This window comes from Colletotrichum abscissum (genome assembly GCF_030869225.1).
Source record: "Colletotrichum abscissum strain IMI 504890 chromosome Unknown Scaffold_56.1, whole genome shotgun sequence".
NCBI classification, from domain to species: Eukaryota; Fungi; Ascomycota; class Sordariomycetes; order Glomerellales; family Glomerellaceae; genus Colletotrichum; species Colletotrichum abscissum.
Window position 1 is genome coordinate 181035 of NW_026850498.1, and position 18772 is coordinate 199806.

At 49.7% G+C, this 18772-nt stretch overlaps 9 protein-coding genes across 9 annotated transcripts; 4 read left to right on the forward strand and 5 right to left on the reverse strand.

The window, feature by feature from the left end:
• Positions 1-2929: 2929 nt before the first annotated feature.
• Positions 2930-4381, reverse strand: CABS01_14648 (F-box domain-containing protein; the record flags this gene model as incomplete). Its single annotated transcript, XM_060547986.1, has 1 exon — positions 2930-4381. One exon carries the CDS (start codon positions 4379-4381, stop codon positions 2930-2932), a length of 1452 nt encoding a protein of 483 aa, XP_060393103.1.
• Positions 4382-5034: 653 nt separating this feature from the next.
• Positions 5035-5683, reverse strand: CABS01_14649 (uncharacterized protein; the record flags this gene model as incomplete). The annotated part of the gene is made up of 3 exons (XM_060547987.1): positions 5035-5342; positions 5391-5465; positions 5638-5683. Coding segments are annotated over 3 exons (429 nt in total), but the record flags the coding sequence as incomplete, so codon positions are not given.
• A 2142-nt stretch (positions 5684-7825) lies between these two features.
• On the forward strand, positions 7826-7972 carry CABS01_14650 (uncharacterized protein; the record flags this gene model as incomplete). The annotated part of the gene is made up of 1 exon (XM_060547988.1): positions 7826-7972. The coding sequence occupies one exon, from the start codon at positions 7826-7828 to the stop codon at positions 7970-7972; it is 147 nt and encodes a 48-aa protein (XP_060393105.1).
• A 128-nt stretch (positions 7973-8100) lies between these two features.
• CABS01_14651 (uncharacterized protein) lies at positions 8101-8397 on the reverse strand (the record flags this gene model as incomplete). Its single annotated transcript, XM_060547989.1, has 1 exon — positions 8101-8397. One exon carries the CDS (start codon positions 8395-8397, stop codon positions 8101-8103), a length of 297 nt encoding a protein of 98 aa, XP_060393106.1.
• A 395-nt stretch (positions 8398-8792) lies between these two features.
• On the reverse strand, positions 8793-9469 carry CABS01_14652 (uncharacterized protein; the record flags this gene model as incomplete). The annotated part of the gene is made up of 3 exons (XM_060547990.1): positions 8793-8855; positions 8944-9355; positions 9420-9469. 3 exons carry the CDS (start codon positions 9467-9469, stop codon positions 8793-8795), a joined length of 525 nt encoding a protein of 174 aa, XP_060393107.1.
• A 601-nt stretch (positions 9470-10070) lies between these two features.
• Positions 10071-11000, forward strand: CABS01_14653 (uncharacterized protein; the record flags this gene model as incomplete). The annotated part of the gene is made up of 1 exon (XM_060547991.1): positions 10071-11000. The coding sequence occupies one exon, from the start codon at positions 10071-10073 to the stop codon at positions 10998-11000; it is 930 nt and encodes a 309-aa protein (XP_060393108.1).
• A 630-nt stretch (positions 11001-11630) lies between these two features.
• On the forward strand, positions 11631-12705 carry CABS01_14654 (uncharacterized protein; the record flags this gene model as incomplete). The annotated part of the gene is made up of 3 exons (XM_060547992.1): positions 11631-11685; positions 11736-12325; positions 12391-12705. 3 exons carry the CDS (start codon positions 11631-11633, stop codon positions 12703-12705), a joined length of 960 nt encoding a protein of 319 aa, XP_060393109.1.
• A 408-nt stretch (positions 12706-13113) lies between these two features.
• On the reverse strand, positions 13114-15906 carry CABS01_14655 (ATP-dependent DNA helicase PIF1; the record flags this gene model as incomplete). Its single annotated transcript, XM_060547993.1, has 8 exons — positions 13114-13469; positions 13542-13734; positions 13813-13932; positions 13993-14920; positions 15005-15315; positions 15373-15401; positions 15462-15821; positions 15885-15906. 8 exons carry the CDS (start codon positions 15904-15906, stop codon positions 13114-13116), a joined length of 2319 nt encoding a protein of 772 aa, XP_060393110.1.
• A 1139-nt stretch (positions 15907-17045) lies between these two features.
• CABS01_14656 (glycolate oxidase) lies at positions 17046-18505 on the forward strand (the record flags this gene model as incomplete). The annotated part of the gene is made up of 2 exons (XM_060547994.1): positions 17046-17133; positions 17187-18505. The coding sequence occupies 2 exons, from the start codon at positions 17046-17048 to the stop codon at positions 18503-18505; spliced, it is 1407 nt and encodes a 468-aa protein (XP_060393111.1).
• Positions 18506-18772: the final 267 nt, after the last annotated feature.

Below are 18772 nucleotides of genomic sequence, written 5' to 3' on the forward strand. Positions count from 1 at the left end.
AGAAATTGCTCTCCCTCAGATTTCCTTTGCCCCAAGAGTCAACGGCAACCTCGACTCGTGGCTCTCCACACCGGCACAACATGACGTTGCTGTTCGAGTGGGAACGCAGCCATGTGGGCTACGGTCAAAAGACGACAAATTCATGGGTTCCATGGGCACGAAATAGGGGACCTTCTCCTGAGGAACCCGGACGGCGATTCCTCCTCCCATTAACTTGATGCGAAGCGATGTCCGGAGCCCCGCCCCCGTCTCCCGATCCTTGAGCCGATTATCCAGCTTCCAGCAGCAGATTACCTCGTCAGCGTCGTCATCGCCGTCGTCGGCATAACAGATTACAGTCACTGGACAACCTATGGGCCGTGCTACGAGGATGGCTCCAAAGTAGGATTCGGCTGAGGAAGACAGCTTTCATGCAGCTGCCTCAAGAACGTCATCCAAGTGACCGGATTCAGGAACATCGATAATCATGGATCTCCAGAAGAATCGGTATCAGCAAGTACTTGGGTCACAGACGACCAGAAGTCAATGAGTCGTTGTTGCTGTTAAGCACCTTGGCGGCGTCCGATCTTGACATCCGATGAAACAAAGGCCGTTCATCTATCAGCTGCGTTTTGAAACGGAGCACATGGCTCGTCTGAGCGTGCACTTATTTCCAAACCCTTGGGGTCAGTGACGAACATGGGCTGGCACCAGTCCCTGCATCTACGGATTGGCAAACAAACGTGTGCATCTGTGCAGCTCAGACGATGCGTTTGAATTTATGAGAACTTCGGGGCCGAAACAATCTCGACATCGCCGAGTGTTGCACGTTGTAAGTTGCGACCAGGAGCTCCGCCTATTATTGTGCTAAGCCCTGAGCTGAGGATGCTAACACGCGACAGACTCCGACAGTATCGCTGTCTCTCTGACAGCCGCTCTGCCCCATCAATGCGCGACTCTCCAAATCCTCCTCATTTGCCCCAACAATAAAGTTCTGGGCACATTCAGTGAAGCGCACTGAGCAGGGCAATGCCCAAACTCAACTGACGATGCCAAAGGTAGTCTGCAGCAGCCAAGCAAACACTGCGCCTTGGATGACTTCGTCCACCTGCAAGATTCTCAAGTTTGCTTTGACCTCGCTCGTCCAGCGCAAAATATTAGCGCCAGTTATCACCGGTCTATTAGTCTAGTTGGTTAGGACGTCGGATTCTGACTATCGGAATTTCCGTAGGCCCAGGTTCGAATCCTGGATGGACCTCTCCTTTTGCAAATCACGCAAAGATGGCATTAAATCGTCTTTCTTTTGGTTCAGAGTTGAGGTTGAGGTTGGGGCATTGCTCTTGAGGTTACGACGTTAGCTTTTGTCCTACAAACCCCGAATCGATCCTGGATAGATGGTGGTTTGTCACGGTGTCCCGTAACTCACTGATATCAGGGCCATGTCCAGGTCCGCTTGTCAGCCAGAAGGCCGCCAACTTGGCACCGGATTGAATCCGGTCGAATTCTTTGAACAAAGCCTTTGGAAAGAATTACTGCCTTAGATACTAGCGCCAGTGACTTACCATGGAGACTACAAGCGACGAAGGTTCTCCTCAGCAAGCTTAAGGTTTAAAACATTTGGGTCTTGATCTTGAAGCACTCTAAACCGATGCACGCTTTCTGATTGTGATAACGTATGGTCAAGCCATGGCATACTCCACAGCAGCTTTCATTCATAGCAGAGGCAGCAATACACATAAGCCTTTCAATATCGACTAACGGTAGTACGACCTACCGCAAGGAACACAGAATCGGTGACCTTGCTTCGCGGTCCGGCCACAGCCGCGCATACAAAGTCCCGAACGCTGCAGGCTGCCGGCATGTATTATCCTGCCGCAAGGGCTGCAGAAGCGATGGCCGGTTAAGGCAGGCGCGATATTGCATCGTAGACAGGCGGACATGATGGTCTTGAATTCGTGTGTAGCGCGCTATATTTGTAGACCTATGGGCCGTGTTAGCTTGAGTCACTGAAGAACAGAAGGTACTAGATACAGTCTCGCTAACCCTTGATTTATGAAAGTGCTTGATAGTAGCGTCGTGGATTGATTATACCTTTGTAATTATCATGAGGTAGAGATTGATCATCAATGACAATGATGTCAAAGTTGATCAGCAGAATGGAGAGAGCGTGAGATGAGAGTAGGTTTCTAATTCCAGACAAAGCGAAGGCCCGAGGGAATATGACAGACTTATATCTCCTACCTCATATGTTTGTGGTAGCCGCATTTGCCGATGAAGCCTCGATAGGGAAGTTGCAACATTGACGAGCATCTATCTGCCACCTGACCGGCTTTATCCGGAAGATGGCTGCATCGAGGTAATACGTCCAATATCACAGCCTGACTTTCATACCCACCAATAGCTATACCCTTGTCGTCGTGGCCCTCGAGGGCAGTAGGAGAGCGGGATCTACGCACGGGAAGCTGCCAAAAACGGATCGATCGGGAAGTAGGCTGGGATCAGATCCCACCTTTCAGTATTCTCAGATAAGCTGCTGACGAATTGTGTTGATAGGATGTGTCTCGTGATCCCCATGCAGACATGATGGAGCGTTGAAGAAGAGGGGTGTGGGAGAACCCCTGCTGACAAAAAGACCTTGCATATGGCAAGCTGCAAGACTTGGAATCCCCTCAAAAGAATGTTGCTTAGGTTTCTTTGGCGATAACAACTTTCGTGATCATGATAATGTGATAGTAGAGAAGCTCAGATCCATTGGATTCTATTTTTGGCACCTGTAAACAACTTCTTTACACGGCAAGGGGCTCGACGATCGGATCAAAGCATGCCCGATAATCATCTCAGATGGCTCGAATTCACAAGCGCCTTTCAACATGAGTCGATCATTTGTTGTCGCTTGATTCAATAAGTTGATTTCTACGTATGCACTTATGACTTAAGTCTTCAGCGCTCCTCAAATGGGCGTCTGGTCATATATGAATTCCAAGTCTAAAACGCTCGAATTTGCATCGCAAATCATGCTGACTTTACTTGGATCAACCAAGTCTGCATTGAAGCGTAGCTGAATTTTCCGCAAGCTCGCACATCCTTCTCCAGTCCGATGCAGGTCCATAAGTTCACGGATATGAGTCAGTATTTCCATGGTGCACCCGTACAGCTCGAGGCTCTCCAGATTAGGAGGTATATGATTGACGAGTCGCGGAACTCTCTTCAATTCCGACACCTTCTCCTCTTGATTGAAGTTGTTGTAAAGGCTTGGGATTGTCCAAAGATCGGTGAAACCAGTAAAAGCCTCCATGCCGATGTGCAATGTCTTCAACGAGACCATCTCCCGCAGGAACGTACCGATAAAGAAGCCCTCTAATTCGACGTACCATTCTTGATTGCGCCACTGGCCTTGGTAGTCGATATGCAAACATTCGAGAGTATCTCGATGCGGTGACAGAGCCTGGGCTAGATCTTGCGGCTTGATCTGCATATCTAGGAAACTGCTGTCACCTGGGGTCCAGCGAAACGACTTCAACTCTCTGCAAGCACGGATGACTGTGCTTAGGCCCTCCTGGGTAATGTTTGCATCTAGCAGAGTAAGATTTTGAACGTTTGAAGACCTGGGCGGATTGGCGTTCTCGTCGAAGAGGTGCCCGTTTGGGCCACTGCTCGATAAACTCGCGCACATGAATGTCCGTAACTGAGGTAGTTGCAGGAATTCCTTCCCAATGTTGAAGAAGTGGAAAAGACTCTTGGGCATCTCTGGCTCGCCGCAGTACTGTCGCAAGTGATGGAGTAACGGGGCCTTCATGCTCCCCCCGTGCAATGCCGCAGCCTTGATCAAGCGAGGAAGCAGACGAGGCGCGAGAGGCGTTCCCAATTCGAGGACCTGGATCTTCGGGCATGCGAGAAACATGAGGCCAATCTGCTGCTCGACTAAGCCGTCGGCGAGGCCTCGAAGCCACTCGTGTCGCACAGCCTCCCAGTCTTCAACGTGATCGGAGAGACCCGATGCATCAATCATGTTGGTGTACACGCCAATCTCATCGCTTTCGGGACCCAAGGGTTTCTTGCTCGATGGGGCAGTGCGGTAGATGAGGCTGGTGGAGACATGTTTGATGGTAATGCGGCGGACATGTGGTGCAAGCTCAGGCTTGGTGATGGTGATGTAACGCAGGAAGTCGAGGTTGCGGCTGCGCTTCTGCGCGTATTGGCTTGTGTTCTTTGGGCCGGCGGTGCTCTGATAGGTTCGGACTGAGAGAGGTAGAGCGATTTTGTAGAGATGTTTGCATGTTGGAAGCACTGCGTAGATCGATGCGGGGTGTGAGGAGGCGAGAGCCTCGAGGATGTGGGTTTGGATTTCCACCGGTAAATCGACGAACCCAAGGGAGGGCGTCGACGAGTTTGAGCCAGGCATGATGCTTTATTTATGGGTTTCTTCCCGCCATCAAATGAGTAAACCTCGGATTGCCGGTGGTTGTTCTGATGATGTTGCGTGCGCCAGATTGAGTTGTGGCTGGAGGAGCTAATGCTGTGGCAGGCACCAACCAGAATAGACCTTCCCGCTCGGTTCCTGTTGAGAGGTTTGGCGCTCGATTGTCATTGGCCCTCGGTGAGATCAACCTCTCGCTTTGCATCATTTCTACTTTTTCGAGGACGACTATATTATCTCGAAGAGATTATTGGAAATAAATCCAGCGCTTCGCCATCAGGCGTTCCGCATTTTTCTAAGCCAGTCAAGACAGATTTTAGTGGGCACAGAATTGTCAAGCTATCCAGGAGGCGGCCAAGATCTCTTTGATCTCGCAGGCAAGTAATAAACAGAGAAAGATTCACATATGAGGTGATTTAGATTGGTTTCTAGCCTAGGGTTGTTCTTCAACCACGCCGCATCTCCGGCAGATCAATGTTTGATCTGATCCCAGTGCTTTCTCTCGGGCTGCGGCTTAATTGTCCTACTTGACTGAGTGTTGACAAGCTGAGCTTGAAGTTGTGCCAGTCATCGACCGTGATAGGAATGAGTGAGGCTACTAATCAGGCGTACGTGGTATGGGTATTCCCCCAAGAAACCTAAGCTGGAACCCAGTGGCAACGCGGGCTGATGTTGGGACCACCTGAAGAGCTAGCAAAGAGCGGATGGTAGTATCTTTGGGTATTCGTGCCCCCGGGGCCGGGGGCTTCGCACGACTGTGTCTCTTCATGCCAAGTGCCTGGACGCCCAAAATACTCGGACTCTCCACAGTTTTTCTTCTCAAATGCCTTCATGCTAGCCTGGTAGGCAGCTGGTACGGCTGGATCACAACTGACTTTGTATCGAGGGTTGCCAGCCATCGCCACACTGGCGAGCGCAAAAAGAGTGGCTACGGCTGCGAGATGCACTGAGTATGTTAGATGGGATAGGAATTGACGTGGTATTGACTACTTACTGATGCTGGTGGTGATTCTGTGAATCCTTAGATCTTGAAGGCAAAGTGAGGTAGGACTAATGATGCGGCTTATTTCTATGGAGGAATTTCAGGATATGTCTAGAAATCAGCTACCACACGGCGCAACGTGGCTTGATATAACCCCGAAATCGTCGCTCTCGGGTTCATGTAGTCGTATCGTTAATGCAAAGTCCGTCGGTGTTTAATCTCGTTCAAAAAAACGTTAAACTGGGCATGTTGAACTTACGTGCTCGAGGCCATGAGATAACAATGGGGTCGCCGTAGAAGCCTAAGGTAGCTGGCAGGTTTGATACGAGTGGATATTAAAGTGCATCATAAAAGAACTTTTAATTGATTTCTCTCAACATTCAAACTCTATGTGCTCGTATCAAGACTGGCAGCATTGGTTGCGATGCGGTCTGACTCGGCAATATGCGAGCGGGGAAGAGTGACGACGAGTTAGAAGAGAACTGGGTACCTTAGCCTTGACCAGCTCCTTGCACTATAATCCTTGATCCCCATTTACCATTATATGAAATAAGTAATTGAATTTAAGTGCTAAACGGGTTGCTTTTGTCGCTTGATTAACAAATCAAACGAAATGCTGCTAGCCTGTGATCATTCTTCCATTGCGAATGCCAAATAAAAATAGGAAAGAACGATAGATTTTGGGAAGTTTTATTCACAACTTGGATTGGTTTATATCATTGAGGCTTACCTATGCTATTTCAAATTAATTAAATACATCCTCTCATCTCGTAGTTACAAGGTCAAGGCGCAGTGACGAAGGCGAGGGGGAATCAACAGACGAGCATAGAGGCATCAGCTAGGTCACCTGCCTTAGAGAACTTTGTTCAGGAGAGATAGACTGTTTTGCGACCATTCTCATCGCAAAAGGGAAGCATCGTGGAGATGAGCCATTTGACGAAGGAATGCCCTTAAAGCAAGATCCAAAAGGCCTAATAAGAAGAATTAAGTGCAATTGTCGAGAACGGTGTAAAAGAAACGCGAAGACACTAAAGTGATCGATTTTGGGAACAAAACATGTCGAAGTTTCCCAGATTTGGTAACCTAAGCCCCTAACTGTTGATTTATGTAGTCATATGCACAACGTTCAAAGTACGTGTGACGGCCCTGAGCATTGCGTTATTACGCGCTCGTCCTGGCAGTATGCAGCTTAAAATGAGAAACAAGACAAGATCAAGTCGAATGAATGAACGCGCAAATGCATCAAACGTGTTGCCGTCATAGCCATCATGACAGATTGTAACAAAAGGCTTGTACGACCTAAAAGGGTAAGAGAATCATGCATATATATTATAGGAGAGTTGACCAGGGCTCACTCCCTGTGTATTGACGCTGGTAATGGATGCTTCTCTTACCGACTAGGAGCATTGCAAACCCTTGGTGATATTCCACAGGAAACGAAAGCTGGATGAGTCCATGTTTATATAGTCGACAACTCAGCCCCAAAGCGACGGATCACGCATATTCGTATCAGTAAACATCCTGTACCAGCAATACTCACCGGTGGGCTAAGTTTCGCCGCTCCGTCTTCTAAATAAACTTTGAAAAGCAGGTGATGAGAAATCAGTCCATCAGTGAAGCCAGAACCAGTCTCGAACATTGCCCTTCTTCTAGCCTAGCAGTATTCATGACTTCCGGCGCTATGAAATCTTTCCTGTCTCGATAGTACTTTCTGGCAAAAATCGAGAATCCAGCCTAGATTAGGACATACCGCGGTATTTCTGGGCAATTGATTAAAGATAGCTTTCGCAATTGAAATTATATAGACTCACACAAGATCACGCTGACATGCCTGTCATCATGCATTGGATACAAATACAGCCTGAGCTCACTGCTCCCGCTAGTAAATTCGCGAGAGTCATGGAATCTCATCAGAATATCTGATTACACACGAGTTCAGCCTGTAGCTTATCAAGGTTGATACAGTAAATTCCCATGTCGCGGATGAGCCAGAATAACCAACTCAGATCGGCTACGACGCAAATTTGTGTAAATTAACTTGCGATTTCTGAGTTGTTTGTTCCTGCAGTCTCGCAGTCTCGCTAGCCCCAAGGTCGGAGTTTCTCAAATCAATCCAGAGAAATTGATAGTTGCCGGCAATTCCGATGAACCAATCGTTTCGAATAGCAAATCCTCACAGTACCTAGCTCACTTAAAAGAGAGACGACCCACGGGTTTCGACAATTCGCCTGCTATGTTCTACAATCTTGCTGGTAGAAATTTCCCACCCACCTTCCTCTAACTCGATCATACACAAGCCATCCGTACGTTGGATGACTGTAACAAGCCTTAGCTGTGCTGACAACATCTCCAGAATATGAGACTCACAACTCTGGTGACCGTTCTTTCGATTTCGATTACCGCTCAAGCTTGCTCTGGCTATAAGTACTGCCACTGTTACGACTCAGATGGTACGCCAAATGACAGTGCCACCTCGACAGTCTGCACCAAGGCTGGGTATCAAACGAAATACAACTCGGACCTTGGTCACTACGAGTGCTACTACTATAGCGAGACACTGTTCAAAAACATTGGACAGAGCAATTGCGGGATGAGAGAACGTTGTATCAAAGCTGGAGCCACTGGAAAGGACTCAAGCTGTAGGGGAAAGGTGTAGATGATTAATCATTCAAGCTCATCATGAAGAAGGTTCTTCACAGTCATTTTATTACTATTTGACGGCTCAAAACTCTATATCCGAATTCAAAACCAAATCTTGAGGGTAGTCGAAGTCATCCAAAATCACACCATGTTCTGTTTGGACTTTTCGGCGCCCCAGAGCGTACAAGTTTTGGCTTTCGAAGAGGCCCTCTCTTTCTGCTCCTAGTACCTTTATCAGACGGAGAGCTGAAAGCCGCACTTCTAAGCACTTGCACTCTGTGACAACGAAGAACAGCACAGGTGAGAATGCAAGTTCGAAAACAAATCGTGGTAGCCGTATGGTCCGCATATTACTAAATTCAGAAGCCAACGCAATCATCTCGCGGAAGCCGTGTATGTGTCTTTCATCGTTGCCCCCATGATCTACTGGGAACAGCATATCGAAGCAAACTTGACATGTGTGGAAGCGCATACGCATCAGTGCTTGCGGACCTTCGCTAGCACAATTTGGCTGAGATGTTGAGTCAATGTCGAGGCCATCCATCAATTCTCTGCATTTCTGCAACAGAGAACCGATGCAGTTCCGCTCCTTCACCTGATCGAAATCAGCTCCTTTCCGTTTGCAATGTTGTAAAATCATTAATCGTCGGCAAATTTCGTCGATCATCGAGTGTGCATCCTCCACGTTATCAAATCTCGTTGGTACCGCATATCTTAGGACATGTGTGAGTGCTGAGTCCGCAGGAGGCCTTCCAAGGAGCAGCGGAAGGACGCTCAATCGCCGAAAGACTGGTACGATGTGATCTTGTATCCAGGGTTTTTCGCTGCCATAAGTCTCTAAGATTTGGTTGCCGTGTTTGCAATGCCGAATCGCGGTCTCGTTATTTGACTGCAGCAGCTCGATACATATAAACAAGACGCATACAATCAGGACTAAAGACTGATCTTGTACAGCCTTCACACCTTTGATTGCCGCATTATAGTACTGTAATGCAAGCAAAGGTTTAGTGGATGGGATTGCCCGCATCTCGCGAGCCTCATATAGGTGACTGATTGCTAAGAGCGAATATTTCACTATTGGCTCAGATTGGCTGAGCTGCATGACAAAGTACGTCCAAAAAGCAGGCTTCCTAGGGCCAGATAGACGAGGCGCAGCGTATTCATAGAAATATTGTAGTGACCTTCGCTCACTTGCGGAATCTGATCCATGATGTCGCAGGGCTGCATGAATCTTGAACTCGACCGATGCCTGTGCCAAGTAGCCGTCGCACTTTCGGCCTGTGTCATTGCAGCGTCGGCAAGAAGGCTTGGTTTCGTCGCACTTGATCTTGCGAATCCTACGAAAATTAGTACAAAAGGATTCGCCTGAGGCCTCTGCGAGGCATTTCGATCTATGCATACTTGCAAGTCAAGCACCCGGTCTTGGTCTTCTTGGAACCTTTTCGTGCCATGGGATGATCACATCAGGCGACCAAAGACAGGTTTTCTCATCAATTCCGGCAATATTAAGGCATGAGAGCTCTGGTTCCGTTGACACAGGTGCGATGACTTGCGCTCTAGTCTATTCCACCTGACGTGATGATGTAACTGGAAGTTCAGAACGCCCCTTTGTTTGCTATGGGTCCTGGGGCGGTAAGTCATGTAAGATTTGAATAAAAGCCGAACGAGCCAATCAAGCTTTGCACTAAGTACCTTACGATTTCTAATCATCGTCGTCACTACACTAGCTATCTCATGAACCCTCTGATTGGTTCATTCGGGTTTGAAAATCCTAGAGTTGAGTCTAATGGCACTGAATACGTGTAATTCCGTAGTCGTCTTGGGAAATCATTTGTGAGCGGTGCTTAGCTTACAGTGTTGCAAAGGTGATAACGCGATGTTCCACTTCCTTTGGTTTGTCAATTAAGTACGTCGAACAAGTATTTAAGTGAGTGGTCCTCCGCTCAGCACATGCATACTGATAGCTCAACACACTGAAACTGAACCATCGTCAGCCCTAGGTCAATATTTAGACTAACTTTGTTCTAGTCAATCTATATTCCATTCACAGCCATGTCACCTGTGCGACAAGATCGTAAGATTGCCTTAGTTGGCGCCAGTGGTAACCTTGGGCAACACACCCTGACGGCACTGCTCTCTCATGGTATCCACGACATCACCGTCATTGTCCGGAACGAATCCACCTCTGAATTCCCTGACAGCGTCACCGTCAAAAGAGTTGCCTTCGATGACGAAGCTGCTCTCACGTCTGTCTTGCATGGTCAAGAGGTCTTGGTCTTGCAACTTGGCATCCCAGCTGTGGGCCTCAGCGACGTCTTCATCCACGCTGCCGCAAAGGCCAACGTCCCGTATATCCTTCCGACAGAGTTTGGTAGTGACCCAGAAGGAAAGCTCATTGAAGAGCTGCCTGAAATCGCTGATAAACGCAAACACCGAGAACTCATCGAAAAGCTAGGAGTTGGTTCTTGGATCGGTGTCATTACCAACCCTTGGTACGATTTCTGCCTGCCTATGGGCGATGTCTTTGGTATCGACGCCAAAACACTCAAGGTTACGCTTTGGAACGGGGGGCGTACAAAGATGAATTACACTACGCTGGCCCGAGCTGGAGCGGTTACTGCCGAGGTTGTGGCTATGCCAGATGTAGAACTTGCACGCTATCGCAACAAATGCTTCTACACTACTTCCTTCCACGTCACTCAGAGAGAGGTACTGAGTAGCATTATGCTGGCGACTGGAACATCTGAGACCGATTGGGACATTCGCGAGGAGGCCGTGGATGATGTTCTTGAGAGAGCCAATGCGATGAGTGGGGATGACGCACATGCTGTGGTGCTTGCGAAGTTCTTCCCACTACATTACAAAGAGGGCGAGGGGGGTGATTTCAACAGCAAGACTGAGGATCTCGGCCGTTTTGATCTGAGCAAGGAGGACTTCCATGCCGTCACGAAGGATGTAGTTCAGCGGATGCTGTCGCCCTAGAGTCCTGTCATGCGCTTAGAGAGAACCAGAAATAGTCTTTGTCCTTCAGAACAAGCATGTCTCGCAATCTCTCTGAAACCTGTAGAAGTCGGCACTTGCACCATGATTGTCCTTCGGATATAGATACCCTTGTGGCTACATCAAGCATGGACTCTTGACCACCACAATAGGTCACACTAAATGTAAGGTACTTCTCGTAAGTGATCGAAGACGACTCACTGAGCGTAGATAATGCATAAAAAGACACCAACTGATCATAGATGGTGATAATGCGCTGATGTTGCCCCTTTCAACTGTTGATGTGCTCAAGAAGCCGACTCCAACCGCTGTGCCTCTCACTTGGCACACACCGGACCAATGTCGGGCCAACTTTTCGGCCCAACCCCGCCAAGTGAACGCATCTCAGAGCGATCGACTGAATTGGATAGACATGCATCGGCATCAACTCGGTAAACGGACGGGTCGCAGTCCGGGTGAAACAGAGCGACGTGACGCTTAAACCAGATCACGAGTGCACAAACCCAGAAGTGTGGCTTTCATCTCCTCTTTCTCCTCTCTCCTTTCTTTCTGACGATTTGAGCATCGCTTCTCGAAAAGCATCTTGACTTACAGCAGTAGAATATACCAAAAATGACCGCGTGGGAAGTGAATGGCAAAGTCGCGCTCGTGACCGGTGCTGGATCAGGTTGGCATCCTTACCCCCTTTTCGAAGTTACCAATACTAACAGAGTTCAGGTATCAACCATGCGCTGACCAGAGCCCTTCTAGAGTCGGGTTGTTCAGTCGTCATGGCGGATTTGAGACTACGTCCCGAGGCCGAAGATACACTCAAGAAATACCTCCATCCCCCAACCAAGCCTGGCACTGCGTCGGCTATCTTCCATCAGACAGACCTCACCGACTGGTCTCAGATCAATAAACTGTGGGACACCGCACTCAAGACATATGCGCGAGTCAATCTACTCATCAACGGGGCCGGAATCTATGATCCCCCATCCAGCGACTTTTGGAACCCGCCTGGGATCTCGCCTCTGTCCCGAGATCAAGCCGATGCCAAAATCGGCATGTACCAAGCCTACGCCATCAACACCATTGCCCCTGTCAGACTTGCCCAGATAGCCATCGAATACTGGTTGCGTCCCGAAAACCGACATCTTGCAGGCAATATTCTCTGGGTCGCCAGTATGGCGGGCTATGTTCACGGCCTCCTTACGCCATTCTACTACTCAAGCAAGGCAGCCGTTGTCAGCATGTGCAAGTCTCTTGGCTCTTTGAATAAGATTGCCGGCATTAGAAACGCCGCAATCTGTCCGGGAGTAGTCGATGTAAGTTTCAACCTGCCTCAAGTCCGTAATGTTCACATACAATGAGTGCTGATAGCCGGCTGCAGACCCCAATCTTCCACGCCTCCTACAGCCGAGAGCGTGTACATGCCGACGACTTGATGCTAAGCGTTGACGAAGTGGTCAACGTTGCCATATCAGCCATCTGTGACTCGAAATACGGCGACGGAAACGTTATAGAGGTGTTCTGCGGAGGAACGAAGGAGGACCATAAGGTGTGTGTTCGGGATGTGCCCTTGGAAAACTTGTACGACGTTGAAGGTATGAAGGGCCTGGCAGCTGGAACGCACATGCTTGACAAGCAGGACGAATTCGAACAGAAGTTGAAGACGGGAGGCCTGGAATTTTCTGCAAAGATCTAGGAGCGGACACGGGTTGGACAGATAGAACATCAGTCTGCATAGGAACAATCCACTGCCGCAGGTACCGTTTATCGAATTTCGAATGACAAGGCAGGCAGGGCAGTGACACCAGGATGATACTCCTCTTAATCTCCTAGGCCAAGGTTGAACGACTTCGCGGGCTATTCCATAGCGTTTCAGTGGGAATGAAGGTATAACCATACTGCAGTACTTCGGGCGCGGTTCATCCTGTGACTTTCCCTACAGTATAGTATACCATCAGGGGCTGCCTACTACTTTAGCTAGCAGTTGAGCCAACTCCAACCAATGCCATAAATGCCCTTTCCCCTTCTTCCAGCCGCACTTCGAGCACAAGCCCAAGATCTATCAATTCTGTGTAGAGTCTTGGCTTGGATTCCTGACCTGAGCTCAATTTCCCTCAGCGCTCCTCTCAAGCTCTTCCAGAAACCTCCTCACTTCGGAATCCAGTTTCAAGCCCGACTGAAGCATGTATTCATCGGTGCCTTCTATTTGCAGACCTTGGAGAGATCGGGCACGGCTGAGCGCTACGTATGCTTGGCCCTTTTCAAAGACAGAGCCCAGGTCAACGATTAAGCGGTCAAGAGACAGACTCTGGCTCTTATGGATGGTCATGGCCCAGCCTGGAGCGAGAGGTAGCTGTGTCCGAGATACGAGCATGTGCGGGTGTTTTGTGCCGAGTTCGTTTACTGCGCAATCCGGGCCAATGACGCGGCGTTGGCCGTTGTTGAATTCGACCTCGGGATCTTCATTGAGTCAGCCGATATGAGGAAAAAATGAAGAGGTTGTCCCAGCAGCTGAGCGGGATTTCTACTCACATAATTCAGGCGCGCCTTCGTCCGTTAAGAACATTTCCGTCAGACGAAAACGTTCCATAGCAGCATCGAAAGCTGACAAATCCTTCTTGTAGTTTTTTCGCTTAGGTTCTGTGGGACGTTCAAACTTGGAGCGTGAGACAAAGCCGCAGATTTTGCCCTGACTGCCGTTACACAGGCCGCTATCTAGATCAATCTGGTGCATATAAGTTACGAGGTTAGTGAATCTAGCGACAAACGTTTATATGCAACAATTGCTTGCGGAGGATCTTACGTTTGCAAGCAAGATGACGGGCATATTGAGCTTCAACTCTAGAAATTGGGCATAGCGATGTTCGCCCAAGCGGGACAACGGTTGCCGCGAAGGAGGTGCTTCAGGGTCCGAATCTCGCTTCTGGATAATGTACTTTGTTAATAACCCTTACTTTGAAGATTTAGAGTCGCGCCTAGTTACAGCTCGACGGATGAGGTAGCCAGCACTTGCCGTATAGTAATCGATCAGACGATCAAGTTCTTCATCTGTGCTATTATTTGTATTGGCATAATCGAGACACCAATATTTTCGGGACGGGCTATGGAGCTGTTTGAGCTGAGATTCGTTATGCTCTTGAGCTTGCAGTCTATGACTGAACAAACGAGTTGCGTTCTCAACCTGGGCAGGATGATTTAGCAGTAGGTCGATATCTCTCTGGCTGAGAACTTCGCCTAACCGGCATGTCTGAAGAATCCTGACAAAGTCCTCGTCTGTTTGTCGATGAACCTTCTTCAGGTGGACGTACTTGAAGTTGCACCTCACCCACTCAGAAGACTTGAAGGCCCATTTGTCGTGCTCCATGAAATACCCATGAGTATTCTGCTGCGGCCCTTCATCGCTGACTCCTTGAGGGCAGAAATATGAACGGACTGAGTTCCCGACCTTTTCCTGTTGCATTTCCGAGCCACATTCAAGACAATGCTGGAATGGCTCTACCGGAGGCAGCTGACAGAAATCCCCAACAGCGATGACCTGGACGCCGCCAAAAGCGCCCCGAACCTCCATCTGACTCTGGGGGTTATTCGGGGCTGCTTTGCGTCGAATTCGTCCCATGACCTGACCAAGTCGTTGAAAGAACTGATTCTCGACCATGCTGATTTCGTCGATGATAAGAACATGGGTACCAACTATTCGATTCTTGTTTTTCTTGTGTCGCGACTTTCCCACTAGTATACCGAATGGCTCTGAGAAATCATCCGGTGTCCAGCCCGCGTAATTCCACATCGTTCTACCACCGATGTTGACAGAAGCGATGCCGGTAGGTGCGATTAGGTGTACTTTTCGTTCCTTCGCTTTGAACATCTTGTGCAAGGCCTTTACGAGGACAGACTTGCCGCATCCGCCCGATCTACGTGCGTATGAAGTTAGTAGATGATTATTGAGTTATTGACGCCACGCGTTGGACCATCATGAGGCCACCTTGCTTACGCACCCAGTGATGAAAAGGTTATGTCCAGCCATGGCAAGATCCATGGCGGCTTGTTGTTCCTGGCAAAGAGGAGGCTCGCAAGGGTCTGGTGCTGGGTCGAAGCTCTGGGCTTGGGGCTCGCCCGCATCAGCAGCTATGGCTGCAACATCGCTAGGCGCAGCACTGCCAGGTATACGGCTGTTAGGCGTGGGAGGAGGATACCGAGGTGTGCTCTCAAATGTGTTTGGCGATGCAGTACAAGGTTGCGGTTGAGGTACAGACCTTGGCTCTTCTGCCTCGAGCTTTTCTGTCAACTTGTTACGCAGGAGATCCACCTATGACAAAACCCATCAGACATACTCTTTGTATCGCGAAGCAGAATGGTGTCTCACAGCGTCTTTGTACGTTGTTGTTTTCTTGTCTGCGTTCAAGCAGTCAGCCCGGGGAACTGATTTTTTGCAATTTTCGAGGTGCAACTTACGCCCTGCCCCTGGATATCTTTCAACCAACGGCTGACATTTGCCCCAACTTTCGAATATACCGGTTTCCGTTCCATTCCATACCACGTAGTACTTTTTGGCGCCGGAAAGTTCCTTTGGTATGCCCGACGTGTACTTTCTCATCATGTCGTTCACTTTGTCTGCTACTGACGTTTGTGGGGGGTTATTGGAAGGCTCAGCATCTTTCTCTGCTTGAGAGCCGGAGCTAGCTTCGTGATGGTCATCGTCAGTGTCGCCGTGTCTCGTCAAATTATTGTGGTCGGGTTCGGGTTGGAATCGCTGTCTTTTGGGTGATGGTGGGGAGAGGGAACCGCCCGGCGCGCGTTTGGGCCCGAATTGGACTAGTCATTGGAATCTTAGCCATGTTTTTTGTATGATGGGACTTGTAGTCGAGTTTTACGAACGTGTGGTTTGTTTGAAGGCCATTTTAGTTAGCCCTTTTTTGCGCGACGGTCAGAAAGATCCCGCGTCATGAGGCGGAGAGGCTCTGGCATGATCGCGTAAATTTCATATTAAATGAGACAGACGCGTCGCGGACTGATTAGATTGGGTGGTATTAAGCTCCCAAAGGCTCGGGCCACCCGTTCACAAGTATGGGGCTCGGCTGAACCAGAGCAAATGCTCCGTGTTCGCAAAGTAAGGCACACTAGAAACTGTTGACCCTAGAGAAAGAAGAGGATTAGTTACGGTAGAATTATTCTTTGTTGACCAACAATGTCACACATCAACGCGCAATCCAACGCCATTGGAACGGGAAGTTTATGTCTATAGTTCACGGCACTTGGTGCTAAGGGATTAGAAGAACTAGCCCCAGAACGGCTAGGGAGCTGAGGAACCAACATGCACTGCGCGGCGCACACACCCATGGAGTCTGCACCAGCTTGCTGCTAACACTGCACCCTCATTCCGTACAACTATCCGTACAACTATCCGTACAACCAACATTGAATCCAACGCGTATTTCCGATCATCATTCCCGCCATGCACTGCTGGTCCCCCGCACGAAGCGAGTCAGCTACTAGCAGGGACCTCATTCCGGGGCCCCGGACAACTCCCGAGCCTCACCCCCAGCTCCAACGTCGTCGCCGGACACTTCTCCGCCCAAACCTGGTAACAGCCGACGACTAACATCCTCGACGCCGCAAACATCGTCACCTTCTAGCGAATTGGATTTCGTAACATGGCGGAGCCGCACCACTTTTTCGCGGGGATTCCACTGCGAAAAGCAAGCTATGGCTTGAGTGGGGGAGCAGCTTTGTCTCGAATCGGTCCAGAAGCGGCGTCATGGGGTCGTGGACCAACGCCAACATGACCCCCACCTTAGGTCTGGTTGGCGTAGATTCGTGGGGTCAATGTGCCGTCAGTGGAGATGTTTGACATCGTGAGCCTTTCGCGGGGTGAAAGAACCAAGCTTGGTCTGTACGATGGGTCTATCTCAACTTTCCAAGGTGCCTCTGGGGATGGGGAAAACGTTGGATCTGCCCAAGCTATCAATGCCAATCTCTCGTGCATCTTGCTCCCTTATTCTCGCTCAAAATCACTGATAATCATCAGTCATCATCACCATGGTTGTTAGCGGTACGGAGGTTGCGAAGAACAACACCAAAGACTCGTGCTGGGTCGTTGTGCATGGCCAAGTATGGGACGTCACAGGTACGCACATGCTCCGGTACCCAGCTTCACATTGCCCGCTCACACTAGACTAGACTTCCTTGATGAGCACCCAGGCGGCGCAAAACTCATCATCAAATGCGCTGGCCGAGACGCGACAGAAGACTACGACTCCATCCACAACCCAGACCTCATCACAGAGACCCTATCACCAGATCGCTGCCTGGGTCCCGTAGACCCAGCAACACTACCAGAGCCACAAGATGCCTCGTCGAACGCTCCCGAAAAGCAAAAGCCTGCTTTCCCACATTTAGGAGCCATCATCAACGCCGACGATTTCGAAAAGGTCGCGGAGAGGTACCTCTCGCCCATGGGCTGGGCGTACTACTACTCGGGCGCAGAAGACGAACAGAGCCTTGACGACTCGCGCCGCATATTCCGCAAGCTCGCCCTCCGCCCGCGCATTCTCCGAAACGTCGACTCCATCTCCACGTCCACCAATATCCTCAGCCTCCATACTTCACTACCTTTCTACATTTCGCCCACTGGACAGGCCAAGTACGCCCACTCCGAAGCCGAGACCATTCTCTCGAGGGCTGCGGGCAAGGAAGGGATCATGTACTGTATGCCCACCAAGCCGAGCGCCTCGGTCGAGTCCATCTTCGGCGCCAGGGTAAACGAAGCACAGTCATTGTTTTTCCAGCTGTACGTTGATCGGAACCGGGATAAGGCACAAGCTACGATTCGGAAGGCAGAGAGGTTGGGTGCCAAAGCGATCTTTGTGACGGTCGATTCGCCAGTCATCGGCAAACGTGAGCGCGATGAAAGGCTGACTGTTGGCGATGAACCCCTTTCAGAACCCAGCGGCCTGGCGAAGACAACGGCTTCTGGGTTACTGAATGCGGGGTTGACGTGGGCCGATTTGACATGGATAAGGCAGACGACCTCGTTGCCGATTGTCATCAAGGGGATTCAGTCTGTTGAAGACGCCGTCATCGCTCACGAGCACGGCGTGGATGGTATCGTGCTTTCGAACCACGGAGGAAGGTCGCAGGATACGGCGCAGGCTCCCATGCTGACGCTCCTTGAGATTCGTAGATACGCGCCGCACCTCCTCTTTCCTGAGACAAGAGCCAAATTCCAGGTATTTGTCGACGGTGGCATCAGACGCGGTACGGATGTCCTAAAGGCTATTGCTCTTGGTGCCACAGCTGTTGGCATTGGTCGGCCGTTCTTGTACTCGATGACGGCTGGCTATGGCGAGGCTGGTGTCAGGCGGTTGGTGCAGATCCTAAGACATGAGCTACAGACTAATATGGCGCTCGCGGGTGCCACGAGTGTGGAAGAAATTGTTCCTGAGATGGTTAATAGCGAACGTGCTGAGAAGGAAGTTACAGGGAGGGTGAAGTTATAGACTATTTCAAGGGCTATGTATCAACTGAGATCACCGACAAGTACCATGTTTCTCCGTAACAAGGAGCCTTCTCACCATAGAGTCTGTCTAAGTCACTTTGATAATGATCTCATTGCTTGTGCCCGTGGAAGAAAAGCGCATCGCGGGAAATCCTGCTACGTCAAAGATAGGAAGTGACCTCTCAGCTTGCTAGGCAATCATTCTCCATACTGAGGCGCGATGGAACAGGTAACTGAGTCGCTGGTGGAGGGGATAAGTGCACGAGCA